At 35.4% G+C, this 26,866-nt stretch overlaps 2 protein-coding genes, 1 long non-coding RNA gene and 1 pseudogene across 10 annotated transcripts in view; 1 reads left to right on the plus strand and 3 right to left on the minus strand.

The window, feature by feature from the left end:
• LOC145228617 (eukaryotic translation initiation factor 3 subunit B-like) overlaps positions 1–26,866 on the minus strand; it is an 84,601-nt gene that overhangs the window by 6,500 nt on the left and 51,235 nt on the right. The window contains exons 3-7 of the mRNA XM_080093737.1: positions 2,748–2,905; positions 1,557–1,706; positions 1,207–1,273; positions 745–955; positions 289–361 (exon numbers count right to left, since the gene is read on the minus strand). Of these exons, the coding sequence (XP_079949863.1) occupies positions 953–955; positions 1,207–1,273; positions 1,557–1,706; positions 2,748–2,905 (378 nt within the window). The 3' untranslated portion in view covers positions 289–361; positions 745–952. The remainder of the gene's footprint in view (positions 1–288; positions 362–744; positions 956–1,206; positions 1,274–1,556; positions 1,707–2,747; positions 2,906–26,866) is intronic.
• On the plus strand, positions 8,558–17,757 carry LOC145228589 (uncharacterized). Its single transcript, XM_080093704.1, has 16 exons — positions 8,558–8,634; positions 8,776–8,928; positions 9,534–9,707; positions 9,865–10,047; positions 10,374–10,519; positions 10,643–10,766; positions 10,842–10,981; positions 11,235–11,457; positions 11,717–11,852; positions 11,909–12,050; positions 12,369–12,525; positions 12,855–12,943; positions 13,010–13,106; positions 13,169–13,265; positions 16,866–16,994; positions 17,480–17,757. The coding sequence occupies exons 1-16, from the start codon at positions 8,571–8,573 to the stop codon at positions 17,667–17,669; spliced, it is 2,244 nt and encodes a 747-aa protein (XP_079949830.1). The 5' UTR covers positions 8,558–8,570; the 3' UTR covers positions 17,670–17,757.
• On the minus strand, positions 15,574–16,580 carry LOC145227983 (uncharacterized; annotated as a pseudogene).
• On the minus strand, positions 16,850–25,753 carry LOC145228668 (uncharacterized). 8 transcript variants are annotated; one of them, XR_013860141.1, is made up of 10 exons: positions 25,571–25,753; positions 23,853–23,930; positions 22,834–23,020; positions 22,783–22,797; positions 19,486–19,572; positions 19,178–19,239; positions 18,845–18,939; positions 18,253–18,441; positions 18,072–18,193; positions 16,850–17,611 (listed from the first exon to the last, which is right to left on the minus strand). It is a non-coding gene; the product is annotated as an uncharacterized LOC145228668 (long non-coding RNA). The 8 variants fall into 8 exon arrangements; XR_013860139.1 differs by lacking the exon at positions 22,783–22,797 and adding an exon at positions 21,637–21,728 and having other exon boundaries at positions 22,808–23,020; XR_013860143.1 differs by adding an exon at positions 21,637–21,728 and having other exon boundaries at positions 22,783–23,020.

The raw sequence follows: 26,866 nt of genomic DNA on the forward strand, positions 1-26,866 counted from the left end.
CATCTACATAACTACATCTACTATCTGTGTAAATTTCAGCCAAATCCATCAAGGATTTGATGGAAAAACGAGTCGGACAAACTTTGGGTAGAAGAAAAAAAAAGAAACAAACAAAAAACATTTTGAGTAAAATCAATATGTGTCCCCTTCAGGGAACTAAATAGTGCATGATATCACATGGTAATTAGTTTTAATGGAGAACTGCGGTGACAGTTAAAGCTATTCGGATTAGGGTGAGTGTTTGTAATTGAAACAAGACACAAAAAGGACAAGAAAACTGTTTTTTACCTGCTCCTTTAGCTCAACTATGTCGACAGGAACTTTTTGAATGTGGAATATTTCAAAATTTGAAAATTGTAGCCTGAAGAAAGAAAACAATTTTGTGTTGATGACTCTTAATCTGTTACTGATGTGCAAATTAATGGAAACAGTATGAAACCAAAGTTCAAACACATCGCAAAAATAAACAGTGCAACACACAAAAAATCTAGCTGGTTGTAATTTAAATTCAACCCCTTATATCTGCTTCCTATTAGCAAAAGTTTTAAAGGAGCATGTTTTTTTGGTTTAGTTATGACCAGTCAGCTAAACCAGCTTCAACATGGAAGCTATCAAAAAGTATAAAGACAATGTAAAGTATGGTTGAGGGTTAAATTGTCAATGCTTGGATGCATGGAATTGGGGTCATTCGGTTGCAAAATTATCCATAAAGCGTTAAATTGACCAAAACATGAATCCAAATACCTTCTTTGCTCTGTTGTATCGTTCGACTTTGACACAAAGAAACTTGCCCTGTTTGTGACAGTTCAGTCGGATGTCAAACACATTGAACAAGTTCTTCACTCAAACTTATTTCTTGGATGGAATTGCAAGAATTGTGACACGAGCTGGTATCTTGTTTTGCTCGGATACCCAGAAAGCTAACATGTCGGCCAAGGTCGACCACATAAACTCACTAAAACTCAAGAAAAGTTTAATACTGATTTGCTATGTTTGTTCGAGGTTACCAAAAGTTTTGATACACACCTCACTCCATCAACCACCAATAGTATAAAGTTTCCATAAAGGTATAAAATATACAAAATTTTGCATGTAAATTATTACAATGGATTTGTTTAAAATTGTTGTGTGCAGAATGAGGGTAACTAATTTGTTTTATTGTGGTTTTTTAATGACAGTTATTAGTTTTTTGCTTTAGCTACTTACAAGAGTTTCACAGACACTCAGCACACCTTTGGAATTTCTTACAAAGTAAGTACCATCGTGACTCCATCTGTCAAAGAGCAAATTTCAAACAGGTTATTTAAACAAATTTGTTTGAACAATGATAGGCAGCTTTTTCTTCAAAAAGTCTAAATATAATTAACCACACACACAGTAAATGAATTTACAACAAATAGTTTTTTTTTGTCAAATAGTCTGTAACAAATATAGAACAGTTGGGGTATTTCTTCGTTCTTTTTTTATTAATTTTTTGATGTTATAACAATTTTTATTAGCTAATGAAAAACATGTAAAACACAACATTAAGGTATGTAAAAGATTTCATTACATACTTAAATATGGGCCACTGCCTGTCATCAGCTCGAGACATGTCGGCATGGAAACCTCTCTTCTTTGTGCCAGTAAAAACTTCCCATATTATAATGGACTGGACATCTTCACTAGTTCCTTGTTCCTGCATTGGCCTGAAAGTTACCAAGTATCTGCAAAAACAACAAGGATATTTTTTCTCTGTTTTGTTTTAGTTAGACTCACAATCCTAATATCCAACTAATTTTAATAAACAATTAAAGCACATGCATGAAAAACAATGAATGGTATCTTTATTTTACAGGTAATTGCAGCAATGCAGACTTGTTAAAAAGTTAGAAAAGTGTACAAAATCAAGGATATCCTAAATATAATACTGTTTAGTGATGGGACAATACCAGGTTTTAAAGCGAGTACCGATACCAAGTACGAGTACCACATGTATATACGTTCTATACTGAGTACTTAAGTGTAGTGTTGTACTTAGTTGTATATCACTGGCTAATTTATCTGTCATGGTCGGGGTACAGGTGTGCACACACATGCCAAAAATGTAATCTCCATGTGATAGCGATAAAGATATACATAAACTGGCGGAACTTTTATACAATTTTGTGCTGTCCGAAGCAAATATTGGCATAAAGTTGCAAGCATTCTTATGGTGTACATTAGCCTTCGGTACTCGCACGCTGGTATCAAAAACTGAGACAAAATATTTCGATACCGAGTACGAGTATCGATACCACTGAAATCATTCAATACCATCGATACTGAGTACTGAGCACCGGATACTCTTCCCATCACTAATACTGTTAGTTCAAATATATGAATGCTGCTCGGGTATGTTTCAAACTTTGAAGCTATAACTGTACATAAAAACTCAAGAAGTGCACTACAACATATATATATATATATGACACATGTATTATTTTTTATGTAATCTTTGCACACATTAGGTAAGATTAAAAGCTCATTTATAACTTTGCAAGGTCTAAACATAACATGCATTCACAGTGTGAATTTCACACCAATAGTTGTGCCAGATGTCCATTAAATATGGGTTGGTAGATTGTAAAAAGTTGTATACACCAGACATTAATCATTTTTTTTTGTTGAAAAAAACCTCATAACCAGAAAACAGTGCCAGGCACAAATCTATCTGTAGTGCAAAATAGTTTACTGCACCCTGATCTATACTAAAGACCACTTCTCACCTTTCAGATGGTGAAAAGTTAATAAGTTGGACACCAGGGTGGGCAAATCTCTGAATCTGCTTGATGTGTTCCCCTCCCCATAAAGCAACTCCTTTAGCATGAAATGTGACCAAGTATGATCCTTTAGGTGACAACCTTGTGTATGTTTCAGTCCACCTCTAAAAAGTTTAAAATACATATATGATTTTGATATACCCTTGCTCAACTTGGAATTGCCATTTTGCACAATACTGAAAGATTTGACCATCTTTTTTGTGATGTCTATTAGCAATGTATGCTTATTGCATTTCAACAATATTGAGCTTTTTTTGTTGGCATGCAATGAATTATTTTTGCTAAATATAATTTTCCGTCAAAAATGTTGTAATAAATATTAGGTAAAAACTAAGTGCAATGTAGCTAACTTTTTTCATAATATTTTCGTTATTAATTTTATTTATTATGGGGCGTGCAAACCAGAAACAATTTGTCATACCTTCCTTTCTTCAATAGCAACTGGTTCTGCAGCAGTATTGAGGTATATAGCTGTCTTCTCACCACCTTCATAAATTACACTAAACTGATCATTGCTTTCCTCCTCTTCCAAATAGTAATGCAAGTTGCCCTACAAACAATGCAACACTCAGCAGTTGTTAGACTTATATGAATCACAAACATGAAAAACTTCATGAAAGGGGACCCATAATAACAAATCCAGTTGCTTTCATTTACCCATGTTCTCACATATTACATACAGTATACAATTTGCTATATCATGCTGTATTTAGTACCACCCTTCAACTTTGACACATTAAACAACACTGGGTTGACTGCTCTAGATGGAGCACTTGTGGTTGGGGAGGGTTGAAGTTGCTCACTTTGAGGTGCGATGGGATTAACAGGAGGGAGTGTTTGGAGTTTGGGGGAGCGTGATTGTGTTGATGATCGGATCAACAACTGCAGACAAAACACAAAATTAATAGGAACCTGAGATTAAAGTAGGTTGCAATGTATTTTGCTTATTCCACAAAAATTACACATATTAAAGAAACTGATTAAACAAGCATAGACAATATAAATGCACAATTTTTAAGACCACATAAACATTTAAAGTTGAAATTTAAATGAAGTTTACATCGAAGTACACTTAGCTTTTCAGATTTCCTATAGTGCAAAGGTGGGTATGTAGGCCATAGAAGTAATGACATTGTGGAGACAGGCCGCATCAATGCCCAAGCAATAATACAAGAGTGTATTGACAATCTTAATAGTATTTAAACTCTTAATTGTTTAATGTAAACATGTACAAATATTAAGTAAACTACAGTACTTGCTTGCTTAAATTTAGACAGTTGCTTAGGATACTAACAATCATGCCCGACATCAACACAACTATTACACAGTCCTAATGAAAGCACACAAAACTTTGCCTTTATTCTTAACAATGCCTATTCCTAGCAATAACTATCAGCGTTAAATTAACAACTCTTAATTTAACAAGGGTAGGAGTGGGATACAAGAAATCTCTATTGTGCTACTGATTTAACCACTTAACTATAGTGAGCTAAATAATGAGATAATAAAAAAATTGTTGAACACATGTCAGCTTTGAAAGAGATCAGTTCAACCATTGTTTAGATTTACAATATTGTATTCCAGAAACTTGTTTTTTCAAACCACCAGCTTCACTTACCATAAAGGGGCGCAATTGTGGGGAAACCCCATTTTAAGTCCCCAAACTTCACTGGTTTGTAGGTCGGCAAGTTCAAGTTTCATTTCAGCTCCAATTTCCCAAGTGATGATGAACTTCATGATGGGAATCATACCTTCAACAGAAATTGTTTATCAGTGCAGTACATGCAGAAACAAAAGTGTGTGTCACCTACACAGCAATAGTTTCTGCTGCCACATTTGATATAAGGTCTACACCGTTCTGAAAGCAATCCTAGATCACGTATACTTGTATATACAAACTAATGCAATGCAAATAGATTAAAAAAGACAAATTGGGGGAAAAGCATTACAGTATATTCAGAAGGCTGAATGACTTAATGATTTAATAAATTTGGGAAAAGGCATCAAATACATTTGATGAATTTTACCAATGCATACATTTGACGAATTTAACCAATGCTGCAAAAAATCATGTTTCTATTACATATATTTAAAACTCAAATAAAAAAACATATATCTCTATATCTCTTGTTTATTATGAGTGTAAAGCACGATTAGTTTTCCTAGAGTTTCCTATAGTACAGAAATAACAAATTAATCCACACTTTTTAATCGATGATTTGCCACATTTGAATGCTTGGTCAAAAAAAGGTTATTTATTTATTTATTCTTCAATATACTGCAATAGGCACAATGCACCAACCAACAATGCATGAAATTCCTAGGTCATGTACCTTAGTAGTTCATAACTTTTTGAAGTTGAAATGCACAAAAGAAAAAAAATGTAATGTTTCCATGTTTTTCAACCTAGTCGATAATAAGTTAATATGCAAACTAGAGATGAGGGAGTGGAACCACTTGTCATTGGTTCAGGTTCGGGTTTGCTAACATATTGTTTACAAGGGTTTAGCTTTAGTTCAGGTAAAAAATATATACATTTTCGTGTTTAGGTTTTGTTACAGTTCGAGCAAGTTACCCTGCTTGAAACGGTTTGCATTTTTTTCAATCAGTTTAAATCTCATTTTGTTAAACTTTAATTCTACCCATTATCTACACAGCCTTTATCGTACAAGATATAACACCTTATAATTAGTTATTTTTGTCACACACTATAGCTATTATCCCACACAGACTATGGTATGTTATTGTAAACAATTTTATGGCGGCTATTACAAAATATAATAAAAGTTACCTGTTCAGTTCTGGTTCAATTTCTTAATTGTTGATCATCTTTTCTTGAAGCAGTTTTTATTTAATTGTGTGTCACAGTATTCTAAAAATAAGAAATGGTACTGTGAACTGTAAAAAACAAACACTTTTAAAAACATTTGAAAAAAGTTTTAAAAACACCAACATCCCATATAAATAAATACACTGTTTAATGATTTGGTGTAAAAACTTTAAAGTGATTTCGCTCATTGTTATGCAATGTTTTTGGTAGATTTTGTTCAATTTGACATTAAAAACAGGATACTAAGCATCCACACCAAAAAACAAAAACAATGTAGTTTGTTTAAAATACTGTTTTGTGTCTCTTTGATTGCTGGAATCTTTTGTTACTGGTATAATATTGCTTGTAACAGTTACAATGGTTTACAGAATATATGCCCTGGAAATAAGTAAACAACAAATGTAAAATCTCGAACGCCTAAAAACATGATGCTTTGGGACTTTGCCCTTTGCTTGTATACTTTTCTATTGTTGCATATGCACAGTCTTTGTTACAGAAACTAATCAGTTATATCACTGATCAACACAACAAGTCTTTTTATCTGCATGTCACACAAATTGTATGGAAAGTTCAAATTGAATATTTCACATATACAGGGTGATTTTTAACATTAGGTATGATATTGCAATCATGTACTTTATAGTGCTACCATTTTGCTGAAGCATTCATGGTATCTGCATTACAGTGTTAGCTATAAATTTAAACTGTTTTGCATTTTTTTGTAAAAAATAGTTTGCCGTAAGAAATGTAGTTGACATAACTTTATGGGTTCTTAATATTGACCTGACTAATTCAGGATAAAATCAGTACGGCCACCAGCAGAAAAATGAGGTAATGTTCTATTGCTTATTGGCTTTAAACTTTTACAGCCAGAGCAAACCAGTCAATATGTCATAATAATCAAGAGCATTACATATACACTTTGTGTTCACAAGAGAATAATAATAAAACAAACCACAAATCTTTAAATAAAACATGCGTATTAATAATTAAATACATTTTTATCTGTGTGCTTCAATGTTTAAAAAGTAGAATATTGTGTTAACATTTTAAATCACTGGTGGGTTTCTGTCAAAAGAAAATTTGAAAACACTCACCGAAAACTTGTTACTTCACACAAACCGCGTTTTTTAAACTACATTATTAACTGACACGGTTTCGTTCATAAACTATTCAAAACAACTGTTAAATAAAGCACATTAACATTTACAAATTAGTTTTATGCGAGAGACCGAGACGCTCGTTTGCAAACTCGAGTTTTATTGTTTACGTTTTAAGATTTCTATGAACAAAACAAATTGATTTAAAAAAGCAAAGAAATCAAAAATTCAGGGCAGCTTTCGAGCACCGAAACGAACGTGAGTTATCAAGTGATTTGTTCTGTGTACTAGGAATGTTCTTTAATAGGATCGCAACCGACCACACATACAACAAGGATGGTCGATTGAATTTGCCCACATCGTATGTAAACATGAGATAAAACGTAGGTCTGTATGCTAAGGAATGTATGACAAGACCTCGATGTGGCTTTGTACACATCTGCGTTACACGTTTTAGCCCTAGGCAAACATTAAAACGGTCGCGTGCACAAATAATCAACTCTATTTCAGTTTTGTGCGTTTGCGGCAGCTGAGTTTAGTTGTGTAGAGCAGTGCTTTTCAACCGGGTGTATTGTACACCCCAGGGTGTACCACAATTTTTAAAGGGTGTACCACATTGATGGTGTCCCGTGGGGTAACAGATTCAAAAGTACAATACACCTATGACCAGGTATCACAAAAGGCAGGTTGACGTTTTGAACCAGGCTGAATAGAATGTACATTATGTGGTACAACATGTATCTCAATTATACGTAGCACAAATATGCATGGTACTACAACTACAGGTATCTCAATTATAAGTTACCATTTGTGGTATCATAATCCAATGTTTCTCTTGAGAATGGTTGGTTGTGGTTCTTGTTGCAGTATAAAGTGAATTACAACTTACAGTTTTCACTGAGTTATTTGCTACAAAATATGTTAAAGGATTCGCATTTGCAGTGCTCATTGTTTTTCTTATTATAGGACAATAAACTCGGGGTATTACAAGGGTCAATACATATTTGAGCAGGGTAAATGTAAAAAGGGTGTACCATTTCAAAAAAGGTTGACAAGCACTGGTGTAGAGTTTAGTTGGTTTAGCGAAACAAAACATAGCGGCACAAGTGCAATAAAACTAACACCAAGCCGGAATAGCTGCGCAAAAATTATATGGATTGTAAAATGCTGCAGGGGAGATGTTTTTCGGTAAACAAATCGCTATTTTTGTTTTTACATAATATGCAGTCAGCGTGCAATATGTGTGCTTTTGCTTTTCTGTAGACGCTATACACTCGTACATGTGTATTATATCACTCTGATAAATCCACTTTTTAGTGTAACATTGTTTATCCCTGTAAACTAAACCAAAGGTCTGATTGGCTTTTGTCGGTATTGTACTTTAAATGCCGCAGCAGCATCATGCAATCCATACTGCGCGCATGACTCTGTTTTCAGAATCGGAAACAATTAAAGGAGCCTTGAGTTATTGTTATTGTATCGAAAATTGGTTGAATGAAACATGAACTTTCAGCAGTTCGCAAATAGTTTCAACAACTTCCTGTCCTGCACTTTGTATGTAACTGCTCGTTGTTGGCACCTTGCAATGTTTGTCACAGTTGTGAGTTGCTTGCAGAAGGGACAGTGCTTGAGAACGCTAGGAGGTACTTGAGATTGATTAAGTTAGAATAAAACATAACTGTGGCAGCCGATTTAGCAATCGCAGTTATATTTGTTGCTTTAAGATGTCAAATGAGTTTTTTTGTATTTTAAATTTTAATTGCGGTCCTGGCATTTAATGCATGATCTTAATTAATGTTAATACTGGTGTGTATTTTATAGGAAAACTATAGGATTGGTATGAAAACCTTGTGTATAATCGTTTTGTCACTATTCTGTCGTTCAGTCTCAATTGTACGACCTGGTAAGTAAGAAAGTATCAGTTACTCCTTATTTGCAATCACATTCGTACCGCAGCGGTTACATTTACTGTATTTGATGTGTATTGAACGTATTTTAAGATGACTTTTTAGGATTGTTATTACAAGTTGAATATTTTTTGCAGGTTCTTCACAAACAATTTGCCCCAGCAGAGATCTAAATCTCATCGAGTCTGGCAGAAATTGTCGGAAACCGTGTTCAAGTGATTCAGATTGTAGAGGGCGCTTCAAGCGGTGCCGATGTGACGATGTTTGTGGCATGTCGTGTTTCAACCCAAGTAAGTTGATGGTAATCGAATTAAAAAATGAATTGTCAGGTAATATCTGTGAACACGAGCAGAAGCATTTGAGAATTTGTTTTTACTTTTGTGGCGGTTTTAAGACACTTTCGTTTCGCGAAATTAGGTTACGCAAGTGGAACCCTGACACAATAAAAATAAAGCAAATGATTGTGAAATACGACGATCCTAATTATCGTATGGTGGTTAATGTAATTTATCGTAGGATGGTTAATGTAATTGCAAAAAGTTAAGCTTATCGGACAAAATTAAATTGCTATTGTTAATGGTTTCTCATTTCATGTATTGTGCTTTTCCTTTTATCGTTAAATATTGTTTACCTTAAAATCATTTAGTCGTGAATAGATTCGTAAACACTTACTGTCCATTTTCAATAGTTCGATTCACCGAGTGTAACCGAAATAACATAAAAGTATTAGTCTGCACAGTTGAAATCGTAAAAGTATTTGATCACTGATATCAATTTAATGACCTTCAGAAACCTTGTTTATGAATGTGATCAAAGTGTTTGTCCACAACTTGGCATAAAAAATGTATGTGCTGATGTTTTATGCTGAGCTTACTGTCGCCATTTGCGTTAACAGATGCGGAGTGTGCCAGATTACCAGTAATTTCGTTTGGAAGAGTCATTTATCGTTCCCGAAAGTACGGATCTCAGGTTAACTATCGTTGCAATCCAGGCTGGGTGTTAACGGGAAACGCTGTCCGTACATGTCGTAGTGACAAGAAATGGTCGGGCACAGCGGCACAGTGTTTAAGTAAGTTCTTTGGTCGCTTCAGGTTCTTAAGTCGGTTCATACCAAAAAGGTATTCGAACTACCGTTTTGTTTTCGTAAATTCTTATGTTTCAATTCTGTTTTTGTTCAAAGCCTCTTGGTTTGTAGCGACAAACTTCAGTATATATATGTGTGACAGTTTTACGATGCAATGAACCAGAAGCACCTGATCATGGTTCTGTTGTAACTGAGGAAATTTCCACCTATTTCACCTACGGGTCTGAGGTTGAGTTCACCTGTGACCCAGGTTATGAGAACATTGGAAGTGCTTCGGCAATTTGCAATAAAAGAGCTACTTGGGAAGGAATGGCAAATTGCACGGGTAAGCAAATTTTAGTTTAAAGCAAGAAGTCTGCTATTGTTATACATCTAATCTTTGAACCATATAAAGTCGGTTTACTGTGAGCAAGCCTTTTATATTTCATCAAAAATCCTAACATCAAACAGCAAATAAAATCCTAAAAACAAATTTTGTGATAAGAATAATTTTAACGAATCTTTAACAATAACCTAATGAAAAAGTTGTTAAAATGTTTTAATTTAATTTGCGAAACTTGCAAATTACATAATCAAAGCATGCTCATTATTCACGTTTTAGTGAAACGGCATCAGGCAAATTTGTTTTAACAGTCTAATATTTTCATGTAGGTATAAAACTGAAGTGTGGACAAACTGTAAACCACACAAGCACTTCACCTTCCCGATTCGTTGGTCGAGTTGTCGGAGGAATTAATGCAGACAGGTCTTGGCCGTGGCAAGCTTTAATTATGGTCAAGCATGGAACAGTTTATAACGTAAGCAACGGTACAGTTTTATTATGCCCCAAAACTGTTCATGTTAAACAACCAGCTTGACCGATTTAATTTTTATTCCTCGGTCTTGATGGCTAACCTAGTCGACTTCTTGTAATTGTTTAGACCTTCGCGAGTAGTTTTGCCGGTGGAACTCTGATCAATCAACATTGGGTTCTAACAGCAGCTCATATATTTGATCGTTACTCCCTCATTGAGAATTGGACAAAACGCTTTGTAGTGGCCGTAGGTAATAAAAGATAAAAATACTTGCAAATTGCATCGTATGTTACATGAAAACAAAGTTATATTCTTATTTTGAAAGGGATTTTTAGAAGACCTGACAGAAGAAGTAACATCGACTCTAATGTGATTGTGTTTCAACCGAGAAATATTGTAGTACATGAACGGTTCGATCGATCTGATCGACATGAAAGAAACAACTATGATTACGATGTTGCACTGGTAAGATTAATAGTTTGTTAAAATATTAAACGACCATAAATAATATCAAATCGAGCAGGGTACAATTGGAGCTAGGCCAACATCATTTTGCAAATCAAAATCAGTGTTAGTTTTGAGTCGATGCAGTGACCTTCAAAAATATTTACAGGAGGATTCCAGCAGTGTGAGTTAACAAGTGAACCCCCTATCTAGGCATAAAAGGAAAAGAGACGTATCAATTTACAATAGTTTTGTAAATGTTTTTTTTTTTCAGATTCGCGTGGGCATAGAACTTAGTACCATCAAAGAAAATGGATTGTGGATTTGGACCGACAGCGCACCTAAGTTTAACGGAACAATTCCACTCTCAGCCCACGTGAACCCTATATGTCTTCCCTGCAGTAACTCATGTATTCCGATAGAAAACTATATGTTCCGAAATGAAAGCAGATTAATAAACGAGAATGACTCCGAAGGTGCCAAATGTCTCAAAAAAGGTAACTTCCTGCCGGGCGTCCTATTAGCCAAGCTTTAGTATAGGCTATGATTAACTGCAATACTTTCTTATTCATGATGGGCTACATTTAGAGATTTAATATGAATGTGAACGAAATATGCGTTTAAGTGAAATATGATCACTGAAATGTTTTGTTGTAGTCAAATATCATGTAACTGTGAAGCTAAGAAAAAAAGCGATGCAAGACAATTAGGATAAAATAACTCAACAACGCCGAACAAGCTTTTTTTTGCTTTTAGGAAAGTGGCTTGCGAATCATTTCACTGAAGATCGAGCACCGGTGTTCGTTACAGGTTTTGGTTTTACGAATTTGACACGCAGAACCATGCCATTCAAACTTCAACAAGCAACTCAACGAATTCAACCTGACTCAATGTAAGGCAAAATGCTCCTCTATCTGTCTCCAAATCATGTCATACTTTTATTTTTAGATGTAAAATTGCTGCCAACAAAATAGTACATGAAACTTTACTGGATGTAAGGTATACAGACCGTATGATTTGTGCTCGATCTGAAACAAGTGCAGTATCAGATGTTTGTAAGGGTGACAGCGGTGGACCTTTGATGCGAAAGGTATGTTAGCAATAGGAAATGCTTCACGCATCAATAGGAAATGCTTCACGCATCAATAGGAAATGCTTCACGCAGAAAACACCGCCTCCGAAAGTTTAGTTAACTAATCAGCTAATTTACACTTGACGCTATTAGTTTAACAGTGGTACCACGATATTTGTTAAAATACGTATTAATGCCAGTTCCAACACAAGCGCGATAAACTGCGTCACTTGGAGTAAAGTTTCAATTTAGAATATTTAGGCTATTCGCCTAAATCGTAGGTATCAAAAAATGTATCTTTTTGAGTGGGAGTAATTTCTGATTTTCTACTGGCAGTACAAAATTCCAAACACCTCAGAATCGTGTTGGATTCAAGTTGGAATCGTCAGTTTTGGATACAAATGCGGTCAAGTCGACAGAAATACCGGTTTCCGCTTTCCAGGATTTTATACTGATGTTTCCAAAGTTCAGAGCTGGATTGATTCAACCATTGGTAAATACGACTATTTCAATTACCCATAATTCTAAACTATGAAATCAGTTTCGTTACAATATCGTCCAACCATTGGAAACTTTCAACGTGAAAAGTTGCAGTACAAAATATTTCATTCAAGTTTTTGCCTGAAACAAGTAACTCTTCAACGCATTTCAAATTTAGCTCTCAGTTGCACTTGCTGGCAAACTCGGGTGTCAAATTTTATTTAAGTCGATTCTGTAAGGTAAACCTTTTGAACCTTTCACTGAAAAGTGTGGAATACTTTTCTACTCGGAACACTAAAAGTTACCAATTTTGGTGTTAGTTTTCACGACCACTATTTACAGTGCTCCCTGACACCTGCTCTACGTCATCAGTGAACGGTTACCAGCGATTACGTAACAACAAGAAAGGGGTCTGTGATGACGGCTGGACGGTAAATCGAACAATATGTAGAATAACAACGGGGAATTACAACACTCGCATATTTCCTGCATGACAGGTTTTCCAACGACGATTTGACGGAAGTGTGGATTTTAACCGAAACTGGCAGGAATATAAAGATGGATTCGGAAACATGGAAGGAGAATTCTGGCTCGGTGAACAAATAATTTTGTTTAAACGCGTAAATTGAATTTGACCCAAACTTTAAACAACCCAGGTTTGGATGAAATACACGAATTGACAAGTGGACAGAACTGCAAACTGAAAATAAAGATGACAGGTTTTGATGCCGCAACGGCTTACGCACAGTACAGGTATGATTTCTATTAATAAAATTACATGGCCATATGGTGGCGCTACAACTTTGCCATGTGATAGGTTATTGTGACAACCGAACTTCAAATTGGGCAGGAACTCGGCCGAGTGGTCGAGACCCACATACAGATGTAAAAAAAAACTTGATCGGGTTCGAACCCCGTCAAAAAAAATCAAATATATCTGTATTGAAGAAAAAATGTTTTGTTGAAAAATACCTTATTTAAAAAAGTAAAAATACATTTTACCTTTATAGCCCACTGTCAGTGGAAATATGTGTGCCAGACCAGGGGTCGGCAACCTTTTTGACCGGCATTGATACTAAAATTTTATCCCGGACCGGTCTTCACAAAACAGCCAATTTTGAGCAATGAAAGTTATTGCAAGATTAATGAAATAAGAACATTGAGTTTGTTTCGTCGCAAGGAGGCGCTACCACCTAGGGAATTATTGACTAAAATTCACGCCCGGTCTGTTTCACGGTTTCGTCTTTATCTAAAATATGTAGGCTACTCGCATAAGTAATGCATCAAAAATGATGTCAAAGTTTTTCATGATTTGTTTGGAGCCGCTTATTATCAGTTTACCATGTTACTGCTAAAAGGTAGAGGTATACCGAATATGCGGTGTGCGAATTTATTGACAAATATTGGGTTTTACAAACACAAATTTTAGACGTAAAACGTGTATTTTCTGGTTAATGATTGCCACGCAATCTTTCAAACTAAGCAACAACTAATATCGCGTCATTATTTTCAAACATTATCGTTTTTATATCTTTGGTCCACAAAACTTGCACAAACCTTCTGGTCAGTTCGCCCCATAAAGTTTTTTTGCAACAAGGACAAAATTCAATGTATAAGGTATTGCTGCCAGACATAGTTAAAGAGCTCTTCTGGCAAATGTAGCCTATTTTTATTCCGACGTTTCGACGTCCTATACAGCTCGTCTTCATCAGTTTTTTTACCTTTGTTTCTCTTGCACTGTACTAGTCGCATTCAGTGTTATTTACCCTGATGAAGACGACCTGTAAAGGACATCGAAACGTCGGAATAAAATCACATTTGCCAGAAGAGCTCTTTAAAGGACAAAATTCCATTATCTACATCCTTTGTGAAATCATTGTTACTTCGCAAACAAGTCTTTGTACAAAACATGTTAAGTAAACCGTCATGTAAAGGTGTAAAAAATTAAAAAAGTGAAAACCAAGTAGGGAAATTAAATTACGTTTTAGTCACAAATTTAAAACTTTCCTTTGCAGAATGAATCGATGAAATTAGCCTAAGTTTTAATTTATTAATGATTATCCCGTTATTTGTCTGTTCAATAATTACACGGCCCTGAAATGTTTGTTTCCAAAACGAATGTATTTTAAAAGGAATTTTAATTTGCAAGGAAAATTACATTTGAGTTTTTCCACTCTAAGGACCTCGAGCAAACATATTCCAACTAAGCTTATTCTTTTATTTCACAACCCGAAATTGTTTTCTATTTTGCAAGTAAAAAAAAACAATCAGGCTTTGTGAAAGTCATCACTAAACCGACTGGCCTGAAATCAGGTCCTACGAGATACGGGTGCAGCCGGTGCTCGGCGCCAGGGCCCATAACAGTTTAAAGGGGTCATAAATATAAAAACTAAAATAAACAGTTACGTGTAAACTTGTAGTGTTTCTATAAAGACGCAAAGTGTTGGTGTAGTTTTCCAGTACAGCATTTTGATTCTCTCGTTTAATACAAATACAGTCCAATCTAGATCTGACTAGTGTGCGAGTAGGGCCCACAAAATGTGTTGTTCCAGGACATGTTACTGCTCTCCAGGGCCTTGCCTGAAATTTTGAAACAAACAATAAGCATCGTATCTACTTTGTTACATTTTTTTAGCCTATTACAAGTTTTACAATTCACAACTTAAGATACATATTTATAACATGTGAAAATTTAAATTGGTTTAAACCCGGCAGTCGAACCGCTTGTTATACGGGTTCACTTTTTTTGGAGTTCGGTTTGCGGTTTGTAAACCGGTTTAAATTCCGTTTTCACTAACTTAGTTCTACCCATAATTCGTCATTTTTGAAACGCCCTGTAGCGCCTATCTTGCGTATTCTTTAGTACAGGGGTGGGCAAACTTTTCAGTACAAGGGTCGCATTCAAAAGTTCTCAATTTCATGAGACCGCATAGCATATTAACCCAAAATATAAACATAGCATGTTTCCAGCTAAATACAAATACGTTTGTTGCTCTTTCATTGGTCGTACAGATATTGGTTGAAACGCATTAATTGCAATTGTTAAAAATGAACAGGCATTTATCGCAACGTAGGCTACACGAAGTTTTTTTAAGTTTCTTGCGCCAACAGTAAACAATAAAAGTTGCTTTTGTATCCATCGTTAGGTGTTGTGCGGGTAACGTCTGTTTGCGAAGTACTGCCACGGCCTAAACTTGATCCAAAGTGACCAAAGTTTTGGTGTCAACAGTGCAAAGTAGGCTGGATTTGAAAACGTAAATCGCTTTTCCTTTCTTCTCCGCTGTAACAAACGATCAAAACTAAATCATCGTTAAAATTGTTGATTCGACAAATCGTCTATTCAGTATACGCACATTTGTTCTTGAAACAGAACGAAGAAATGGTGTGAAGTGACTATTTGCAAAATACTTTGACAGAATCTATGGGAATGTAAAAAGTATCGGTGTTTAGTTCCTAAGTATGGTACGGGTACAGATACTAAACATGGTATAGATATGGGCAAGTCCCACTCCGGTATTTTTGAAAACTCTACGACTATGCTCACAATACCATTAAGCGTTTGCTTTCTCTTTTAAATTGACAAACATTTGACGGACCGCATGAACTCCATTGTCGGGCCGTAGTTTGCCCACCCCTGCTTTGATACATTGTTTGAAATGAATACAATTGTGGCGATTACAAAAAGTAATACAGGCTGCATTTTTACCGGTTCGGTTCAGGTTTAATGAATTTAACCGCTCAAACCGGTTCGCAGGTTCGGGTTCAGTTCCGCTTCGTCTTGCTGGTTTCAACTAGTGATGCACAGAAGTTTCGGTTGGCCGAAACCGCTGTTTTTCAATGTTTCGGTTTCGGCCCGAACTTTTTTGAAAATTCGGCCGAAACCGAACTTTTTTATTGCATGGAATAGAGGCCTTAAAATTTCATTTGCGCCCATACGAAACATCATTAATTAACGTTTTGTTGTATGTATGAAATACCAGCCACGTTGTCTGCAAAATATTAAATGTTTAGCAAAGTTTTCCCAATGTCAAATTAATTTTAGTTTGTCAAAATTGAGTTCACTCGCATCAGCAACACAAGGTTGAGTCGAAACCATCCAAAAAAACGGGGATTTTAGGTTCGGCCTGATTTCGGCCGAACCTAAAGGCCTCATGGCCGAATATTCGGTTTCGGCCCGAACCTTTTCAGGCGGGTTCGGTGCATCACTAGTTTAAACCTCGTTTTTACACAAAACATGGAAAAACAATCGCGTTGGGCAAAAAAAACCCTGAAGAAAAGCGAAATGTGTGTCCTTCAGACAAAGTGACCCATAATAAACACAAAAAACACCAACAATGTGTTTTGTTTTCTCAGTTCGTTTGCAATCGACGACGAATCAGAGAATTATCGTTTACATGTTTCTGGCTTCAGTGGAACGGCTGGTGACAGTTTGGAATATCACAACGGAATGCAATTCACCACCAAAGATCGGGATAATGATCGGTAAATACAGTTTGTGTACAAAGTATAAAAATATTTCCGCATTGTCAAGGGAACAATATTATTTTTATTTCATTGTAAGTTTGTTTTATGACGTCATATTGCAAAACAAAAACAATTGCGCAAAATTAATTGCACAGAAATCACACGAACTACAGGAAAAACACAATGATAAAAATTGCTAAATTAATTTTGACTTAATTTTTAAAACTTTAAGAACATAAAAACTTTACAGCAGATAAAACGACTCACTCGTATGTTTAATAAACATGTTTAAAACCGTTTATTAAAAACTTTAAAAAATACAAAAATCAAGTCATTTAGTAGTTAGTGTGTGACGTCATAAAATCATTCAAATAGCCTGTGTGATGTCACAACTGATAAAGTAATGGCGTTATTGGTTGAAACACACGATCAAATATTCCACTATGTGTTTGTGTAGTTTGTATCGAGGTTAAGTTTTATTGGAATATTACATTGTGACACAGGAATAGTGGACGCAACTGTGCACTTCTTTTCGGCGCTGACGGTGGATGGTGGTATCGTAATTGTGGCTATTGTAAACTCAACGCTGAATGGGGACGATCAGGAGGTTACTGGCGCAACATGATCTGGTATCACTGGAAAGGGAAGAATGAAGCGATTAAAGAATCAACGATGATGTTTAAATGCGAATAAAATCAATATTTCTCTTCCAAAGATGAAAATATGGACTTTTATTAATTTCCCATATCAGTGTAAATTATGTAAATACAATTACCCTGTTGATTTAAGTGTCTAAATCTCGCTAATTTAAAAAAATCGCCTAATTCTACTTTCTAACCGTTAGTGATTAAGATTTATTTAAAAAAATACTACATTTTTTCTACAAAAGTGATTTCACCCATTTTTATGCAAATTAATTTCAATGTTAAAAAAATGTGCAGATAACCGTGGTATTATTACTAACAATTAAAATACGTGTAAAAATATTGCATTAAAAACATAGATTTGATTTTGTAAATACAATACACGGCTTTTTTGGATACAAAGACAGAATAAGCAGAAGTTAACGAACTTTAATTCAAAATTTCAACTTACTGCACACAAATGACGTAGCTCTGGGAAAGTTGGAAATCGCCATGGAAACTAAGTTTAGCCACCAAGTGTTCGACATTTGTAAACCACGTCAAAAAACTGTCGAGTCACCTTCATCGGTTGCCCTGGTAACAAAGAAATGGTTTGTCACGTTGTTTCCATGGTTACGAAAGTTGAAACCCACTTTGTCACTCTATTGTCATGGAAACAAATGCAAAGCATCATTTGCTTCTCACATCGTTGTCATGGTAACTCCCTTTGAATCGGGACATGGAAGATCGGAAATCATCGGATTTCTTCGGAAAATAGGAACAAATTTGTGAGGTGACAAACGTATTTGTCAGTAGTTTTCAACCGGGGAGGAATTCTAAAACTTGAGGAAAGAAACTACTTTCATTTGTTGATGTGGTTTGGTAATATTATAATCCACTTAACTTGCTTGAAGCTGAACTAATTATTAAACTATAATAAACTTCCGCGATTTTGTTACTAACGCTTATTTTCCGTAACTGTTTGTTTTAAGAAATTGTAAATTCAGCACCAATAACATCACATGTAAAGATCACTTAATCAAACTAGTGACGGTCGGAAACACTTAAGCAACAATAATCTTACGGGTATAACAATGTTTGGTTATGAATAACACGTGGGTGGACGACAGCGGGATTCATGTCTGAGTAAGTTTCAAATCCGAAATGTGAACAACCACACAAGTCACACAATGGACGATTCAGGTTTTAACAGCATCCGGGAAAGGGAAGGGGACCCATAATTACCTCTTGAGCTTGCTCAATCGCTGGAATCTTTCGTTAGCAAATGTCGAATCAATTTCACTGCGTCGTCTGGCAGAATTTCATCCCCTTTTAGGCCACTCGACGTGTGCAAAGATAAAAAACAAATGTACAACAAAAAAATGACAAAAGAATTTTTTTTTACCAATTTATAAAAACGATTAACTAAGACCAACCAGTTATAAGCTGGTGACGTCAGAATCATGACGTGTTCTTTAAACTTAAGCCAAGAATAAATCAAGTACATTGACAGTTGCATGACCAAAGCGGGTTTTCATTTGTTCAATAGAAAGTTAAATCACAAGCACCGTTGCCTACATCATATGCTGCACATGTCAGCTTTATAGCAGGGGATCGCCAGTTTGAACATCAGCCAGAAACTACGAATATATTCATTAGTTTGGTCAGCCATAAGCATTTGTGTAAGCAATACAGTATTATACAAATCACGGCAATATGTGAACAATAAAGACAATAATGACAGTTGGCAGGTTAACCACTATGCCTGCCTAGTTCAGAAGGTGATTTAACCAGGTTATACATCAACCTGATCGAAGCCAATTTTGGAAAACGTCACTCCACAAAACTGTGCACTTGGTCAAAGCAATCAGAGTCTTTAAACTTACAGAGTCTGTCTGTTTATCTGCTGGGGTCGCTTGTTGTGCAGCAGGACTTCCAGGTGGCGAACCAACCACTTCTTCCATCTTGGAAATCTACACAAATGTAAACAAATCCAAATAAACACACATTTACGAAAGTAACTCCAATAAAATACTGGTGTGAAGCTATTGTGATTATCAAATTATATGCAGCAAGATGTTTTATATTGTGTCACTAAATACTTGTTTATGCTGAGTCATCTTATGTTTTATATTTTGATGACGAAATGCAGATGTGCATGACAATGCTGGAACTCATTTAATCAAATTAGCCAAATGTGATTGATAGAAAACTTTACATGGAAATTGCATCTTGCATACTTCATAGTAATTTAAAGATACATGGGTCTATGTCTTTTTCCAGTGCAGAAAAAAAATAATGACTTATGGTAAATTGGAGGCAAAAGTATTAAGTGAATCAAAACAAAAAGCACACAAACTTCCTACACCATATGTTTTCAAAGAAATATGTTTTTTTACAAAGTGCTGCTTCAATATGTTGCTGATCATAAAATAAAATGTTGTCTAGAATACTGAAGCAAGTAACAACCACATTAATTTATATATCCACCATATACAGGATAAGAATGAATATTTTATCACAGGTTTGCAACAATATGGACTTGTGGGGTAAATGTTAGGACTACAGAGTTGACACAAGAAATCAAAATTTCAGCCAATTCTGACACTGTTTAAAAACTCACCCATTTTAGGAGGCTAGCAGGGTAAATACTGGGGTTATCAACAAAAATAAAATGGGATGCACATCTATATAACTACATCTACCATCTGTGTAAACTTCAGCCAAATCCATCAAACATTTGATGGAAAAACGAGTCGGACAAGCTTTGGGTAAAAACACCCATTTTAGGGGCCTAGCGGGGTAAATACTGGGGTTATCAACAAAAACAAAGTGGGATGCACATCTACATAACTATATCTACCATCTGTGCAAATTTCAGCCAAATCCATCAAACATTTGATGGAAAAACGAGTCGGACAAACTTCAGGGGTAAAATACCCATTTTAGGGGGCTAGCTGGGTAAATACTGGGGTTATCAACAAAAACAAAGTGGGATGCACATCTACATAACTTTATCTACCATCTGTGCAAATTTCAGCCAAATCCATTAAACATTTGATGGAAAAACGAGTCGGACAAAGTTTGGGTAAAAATACCCATTTTAGGGGCCTAGCGGGGTAAATACTGGGGTTATCAACAAAAACAAAGTGGGATGCACATCTACATAACTATATCTACCATCTGTGTAAACTTCAGCCAAATCCATCACACATTTGATGGAAAAACGAGTTGGACAAACTTCAGGGGAAAAATACCCATTTTAGGGGGCTAGCGGGGTAAATACTGGGGTTATCAACAAAAACAAAGTGGGATGCACATCTACATAACTATATCTACAATCTGTGCAAATTTCAGCCAAATCCATCAAACATTTGATGGAAAAACGAGTCGGACAAACTTTGGGAAGAAAAAAAAGGAAGAAAAAAACAGGAAAACAACAACATTTCGAGTAAAATCAATATGTGTCCCCTTCAGAATTAAAGATAATTTTATTGTGTGTTTTAAAAAAATGCTTTACTATAAGTTAGAGTTTCATAAAATGTGGCAATACAGCAGCTTGTCCCTGTCGAGATAAAAGTTTATGCCGCCAGAGCATCTTTTAAAATTAACATATTGGCAACTGGGATATAAATATAAGAGACCATGTATAGATCCAATTCCTTTTGTTGCTTTTGGCTTCTTCTCAGGGACTTAAAAATATACACATTACATGTTTAGAAGATATTGGAGTCTAGCCGCTAGACTGTTTGTATGCATGTTGTTTAAAAACAATCCATAGTATTAACATGTTACAATGTATGGTGATGTGACAAACTGTCAGAACCAAGTGGTTAAGTTAAATCTATGGATGCGATTAGACACCAATCTCTACTATTATGCACCAGTGAATTGGATATTGGGAGACAATTCTATTTCTTTAAACTGTAATTTAAATACAAAACCATTGGCACACTGGTGGACGTTGTTGAATAGGGACCTGTGATGTGGGAGCCTGCCTCGTATGCTGCACTTTGTCAAAGCAATTAGAGTCTTACAGGGTTTCAGAGTCTGTCTGTTTATCTGCTGGGGTCGCTTGTTGTGCAGCAGGACTTTCAGGCGGCGAACCAACTACTTCCATCTTGGAAATCTACACCAATGGTAGTTTCAGTTTCGCTCAATTCTAAAATTAAACATAATTGAAGATAAATTTACTATGTGTTTTACAACACCAGAATAGATTCTCATACTGTTTTAAGTCTAAATTTCGATGTGTCATGAAAAAACCTTAAATTACAAAAAAATGATACACCCGAAGTTAAGGAACACCATCTCATGGAGCCATAGGCGTCGATTTTTTAGCATAAATTTTCTTCCGTGGGGTGGCAAAACTTCATTACATGATCAAACCACACTACGATACATGTTAAGGTTTGTAGATGGTATTTCGCAGTTATGCAATCGTTCTTAACTTCAACATAACAACTATGAAAGTTACATTACAAATCGTCCATCTGGAGTTATGATGTCACAATGCGTTAGTGATGTAATACAGCAGCTGGTTAGTGGCAGGAAACTTGTGCCGGGTAGCGCTATTTATCTGAAGCAGTGCGGTTCGAAAGGTAACATAACGCACAAAACGCAAATGTGGCTCGTGATACTCAAACAGAGATCTGTAAATTAATTTTACATGTTCATTTTTCCAAAAGTATCAAAACAGCATTGCAGTTTCGACACAAAATTTGCACACATGGGTGGCAGCTGCAATTATATTTCCCGCGCACGGAAATAAGACACTCTATGTAACAATATAATCCCCAACTGCCAATTAGCATCCAGAATACATAAAAACTTGAAAAATGCCATTGTTACATCATAAGTCTTGTTCAGACTTGCTCTGGAGGAGCAAACTTGACGAAAATCACTAAAGCAAGTAGCCCAAAATGGGTTTTCCCCATGCGTTGTTCAAAAACAAAAGGGATTTCGCAGAGAGCGCATGTGAATGAAAGAAACGAATATCTGCAATACACGGATATGAATACAGCCAGGCAATTTATGGGGTGGCAGCATAGCTATTTCATAAAGGCTGCCACCCCAGAGATTTTTTGGCACGCCACCCCTGCCACCCCGGGAATCGACGCCTATGTATGGAGCTTCATGACCTTTATGTTCTACATCCCCCAAAATAATTAATCCATATTAACCTTGTTTTGCAGCTCATCCACTGACTTGTTTATTGTTGTTATTTTGGTAATATCCACTGATTCTCATCTTCCTCTATAAAAAGCATCCCCTGTGACACCCCAACGAACATGGTGATGAAGAAACTGATATTTTGTATTGACAAGTGATATAACATTCAGGTGAAGATAATCCAAATGGTTCAGAGATGCCAAAAGTTGGCAGTGATCCAAGAACTGACCAAATAAGGAAGTTTTTCATCTGTTTAATGATAAAGCTTGTTAATAGTATTGTGCTTTTACAAGGTAATGAAAATAATATCAGAGAAAAAGCAAAGATTACAGTATTTTTCACACAAATTAGGTAAACCTATAAATTCAATAAAACAGATATTTATATGCGAGTTACAGTTGTTCGTTACAAGCTTGCTAGAAAGCCAGGATGAATTTTCAACCTTTCAATTCAATGCTTAACTATAAGTTAGAGTTTCACAAAATGTGGCAGTACAGCAGCTTGTCCCTATAGATAAAGGTTTATGCAGTCAGAGCATCTTTTAAAATGTACATACTGCCGACTGTGATACAATAAACCATGTATTGAGACAATTGCCTTTGTGACTTTTGCTTCTTTAGTAACAAATTTTAGGGGCTTAAAAATATATATATATATATTACATGCTTAGAGTCTTAACATGTAACAATGTAAATAGTGATGTGAAAAACTGCTAGAAGCTAGAGGTTAAGTTCTATGGATGCAATAACACAACAATCTGTACTTTTATGCACCAGTGAATGGGATATTATGGAATAAATATAATTTCCTGGTGGCCCTTTTTGAAATAGGGACCTGTGATGTGGGCATATACAGCTTAAATATTGAGCACCTCTGTTCAGTGGTGGGATTTACTTTTTTTGCCAGCTGGTCCTATCACAACAAAAGTCATATTTTTCATCCGGTTCTGTTACAAAAAGTCCATTGACAGTAACCAGTAATGCCAACCGTTTTGCTGATCTTATAAAATTTCATGACACAGTTCTGCAGAACTGTTATGAGCCGGCTGAATCCCACCACTGTCTCTGTTCTATCTACATACCTGCATATGTAGGAGAAACATTGCAATTCCATGGTCATACTTTGTGGATTGCATTGATGAAACATTCTGTTGAGAAACCTGTGTTATAGAAAAAGATGTATATGTGAATAAGTGACAGAGATTTTACAAATGTTTGTATGATAAGAAGTGGAATATGCCAATAAATTCTCCCCCTGCCCTCGTAGACCAACATTATATATTTATATATTACAGCTGTCACCAAATATATGCCACATATTTCATTGTGATACAAAAAAAAAAAAAAAACCTTGCAACTCTATACCAACAAGAAAATAGCCCTATCGATGGGTGAATATCTAATGGGTAAGCCTCTCCCATTTTTTAGTATGCCTTATACCTGAGAATAGGACTAAGTTTTGTCATGTACAATACACAGCTAACAATGTATTGACAAACCAATACATCACAAACACCATTGTTTTAATCGAATATTGTCTCACAGCCAATGAATTGTTCACATTCATTACAATTGTAAAACAGCCTGAAGCAGTTTTGGAATTCAAACAATTGCAAAATGGTATAAAGCAAACATTTCTTTTTTGTGATATTCAAAGTGGCGTTATTACACACAAACAAGCAATCATTTTCAATTGTAATAGTAGCAGAAGACCTTGGTAGTAAAAATGCTTTTGTGATATATATATCTAAAAACATTTCAAAGTTGTCAACTATGACTGTAGGCCTTTATATGTTTTGCATTTTTTTAAACATTAAATCTTAACAAAACCAATAAAAATGCAGTCCTTACTTTTGTGATGGCCACAATAGAATTTGAAAACATACTGATAACTACATGAGATAGCAGCTATATATGGTGTGCCAAAAATCACAAATTTGTCACATTTGACTTTGGTTTGATGCAAATACGGTTTTAAACTTAGTGCAACTACCACTCAGTGAGAAATGGCAATAACATCCTCATCTCAGATTTTTAGCACAATGAATTTCTCACTTTAGCCCTGTTATGTCACAATTGACAATTTGATAAGCCAATACAAAGGATGCAAAAGCTCACAGTAAAATAAAGTATGTGTTTATGTACCAACAATATTGTCAATACCAAGCTAGGAAACGATCAGCAGTTTCAACACTGAGGTCCACTGTCCTTTACCTAGAGCTTAAAATCATTCTAGCAATCTATTAAGTATCAGACTGTGTTACTCATAATGTACAACACAAGCAAAATTAAAGGAGCAAACATTACGTACAATGCAAAGTGAAGTAGTGTATATTGCTGAATGCTTTTTATTTGAAGTAACAAATGCATATTTTCATTGAAAATGGCAACATCAATCCAAGTTTTTCGAAAGTAAATATTCAGCCTAATGAACAGCAAGTCCTATGTAATGAACCAAAGATCACGTCAACAGGCCCATTATCATCAAAAAATATTTAAATGTATCAGAACCAACCTACGTATATAAGTTGTGGGATTTGAGCAGCAACATACCACCTGGCTACTTTAAAGTTCATGACACAACCCTGGGACGAAATATCAAAAAAACTAGATGCCAATGACCAACAAAAAAACAAACCAAATATTTCAACTGAAGTGAACTAGGCAATCCCTTGTTACCAGCTGTACTGATGAGACATTATGGTCAAAACTTATGGTTGCACTTTTACACAGGTAAGTAGAAAAATACGAACATAACTTTTTTTAAACCAGTTAAAATCTAACATGGTAAATTGGTTACCTCAAAACAGTGTCAGAAAGTTGAGATGGCTTCACATAAGTAATAAATCCATATGTGCAGAGCAGAGACATTTGACTTAATCCATGATTTATCTGACATAGTAGAGTTGTTGCAGTATACATAAGGATCGGTTAAAACTAACCCATTTTTTTGTTCAATGGTTGGCTGTGGAAAAAACAAAATAAGTAACAATTATTTAATACAAACAAAAAAGGTAAATGAATCATTTTGTTTCATATCATTTTTCGCTGTTTACTTAACTTAATGTGCCTTAGCCTTTTTCAATATCCAACTATTGCAAAATGTAACTGGTGTTTTGACAAAATACGAATACCGTTAAAACAATAACACAGTAACAAATACAGCACCGCACCACCTGTTTTCTGAAATACAGTTTACTGAACCAGTCGCAACCGATGCGGATTAATTCGTCTTCAATTTTATTGTTGGCGAATGATGGTAAGAGATTTTTCACGGGTAATCCCCAAATTTTGCCGCGTAAATAAAATAAACTTGCACACACAATTGTCTTTCTGTGATATCATAAAAGGGCAAATAAGTAATGCTTTATACTTAAAAATAAGGCCAAAAATGATGTACATTAAAAAGCAGTAGGCGATTTATTTTTGTGAAAAAAATATTTTCTGATTTGAATTCGAACGCAACCGTCGACGATGCGCGCTTAAACCAAAAACGATTTCGCAACGTTTTTTCACCATGAGGTTTTTGTTTTGCGTTGGATGCTCGACGTTACGCGTGGTAAGTTTTGTTCAATTTGTTGTTTTTTTGTTTTACTTAAGTTTTCTTAAGGTAAAGTAATCAGAAATATTAAACTATTTGTAAAGAATAAAAAAATGCAATACCTAATGTAATAATGGTATTAAAAATCTGAAATGCATCTATTTATGTGTTTGTTTGTTTCTTTGCAGATTTTTGTATATCTGCGATGTATCCATCTTGCATTCATTCTTCGTCAATCAACCAACATCTCTCAACTTCAACTATTTAATTGTATGTAAACATATGAGTCTGTCGTGGGTCAACTGGGTTTGCGGAACTGATAGGCCTAACTTAGGTTAACTGGCGCTAGGGTGAGTGACCTATTCTTTGCCGAGGTTGCCTCGTGAAGGAAGTCTTCCTCGGTGGTCAAAGAATGGTCCAAGTCTGTAGGAGTGCTACTATATCATAAAGTTGGCGCTAGGGTTACAGCTAGAGTAGCGCTCGTTAACTAAGATTAGGTTAGGTAACATAGGTGGGGTACGTTTGGGATTGACGCGCCACTTAGGGAATTTAGCT

Source organism: Phallusia mammillata, chromosome 5 (genome assembly GCF_965637545.1).
Source record: "Phallusia mammillata chromosome 5, kaPhaMamm4.hap1.1, whole genome shotgun sequence".
Lineage (NCBI taxonomy): Eukaryota > Metazoa > Chordata > Ascidiacea > Phlebobranchia > Ascidiidae > Phallusia > Phallusia mammillata.

What these genes read in the sequence shown, in the direction of transcription:
- LOC145228589 (XM_080093704.1), top strand. Translation starts at nt 8,571, where the DNA reads ATGAAAACCTTGTGTATAATCGTTTTGTCACTATTCTGTCGTTCAGTC. An exon ending in AGTCTCAATTGTACGACCTG is followed by an intron (nt 8,635 to 8,775) that starts GTAAGTAAGAAA and finishes TATTTTTTGCAG; the next exon opens with GTTCTTCACAAACAATTTGC. An exon ending in GGAAGGAGAATTCTGGCTCG is followed by an intron (nt 13,107 to 13,168) that starts GTGAACAAATAA and finishes TAAACAACCCAG; the next exon opens with GTTTGGATGAAATACACGAA.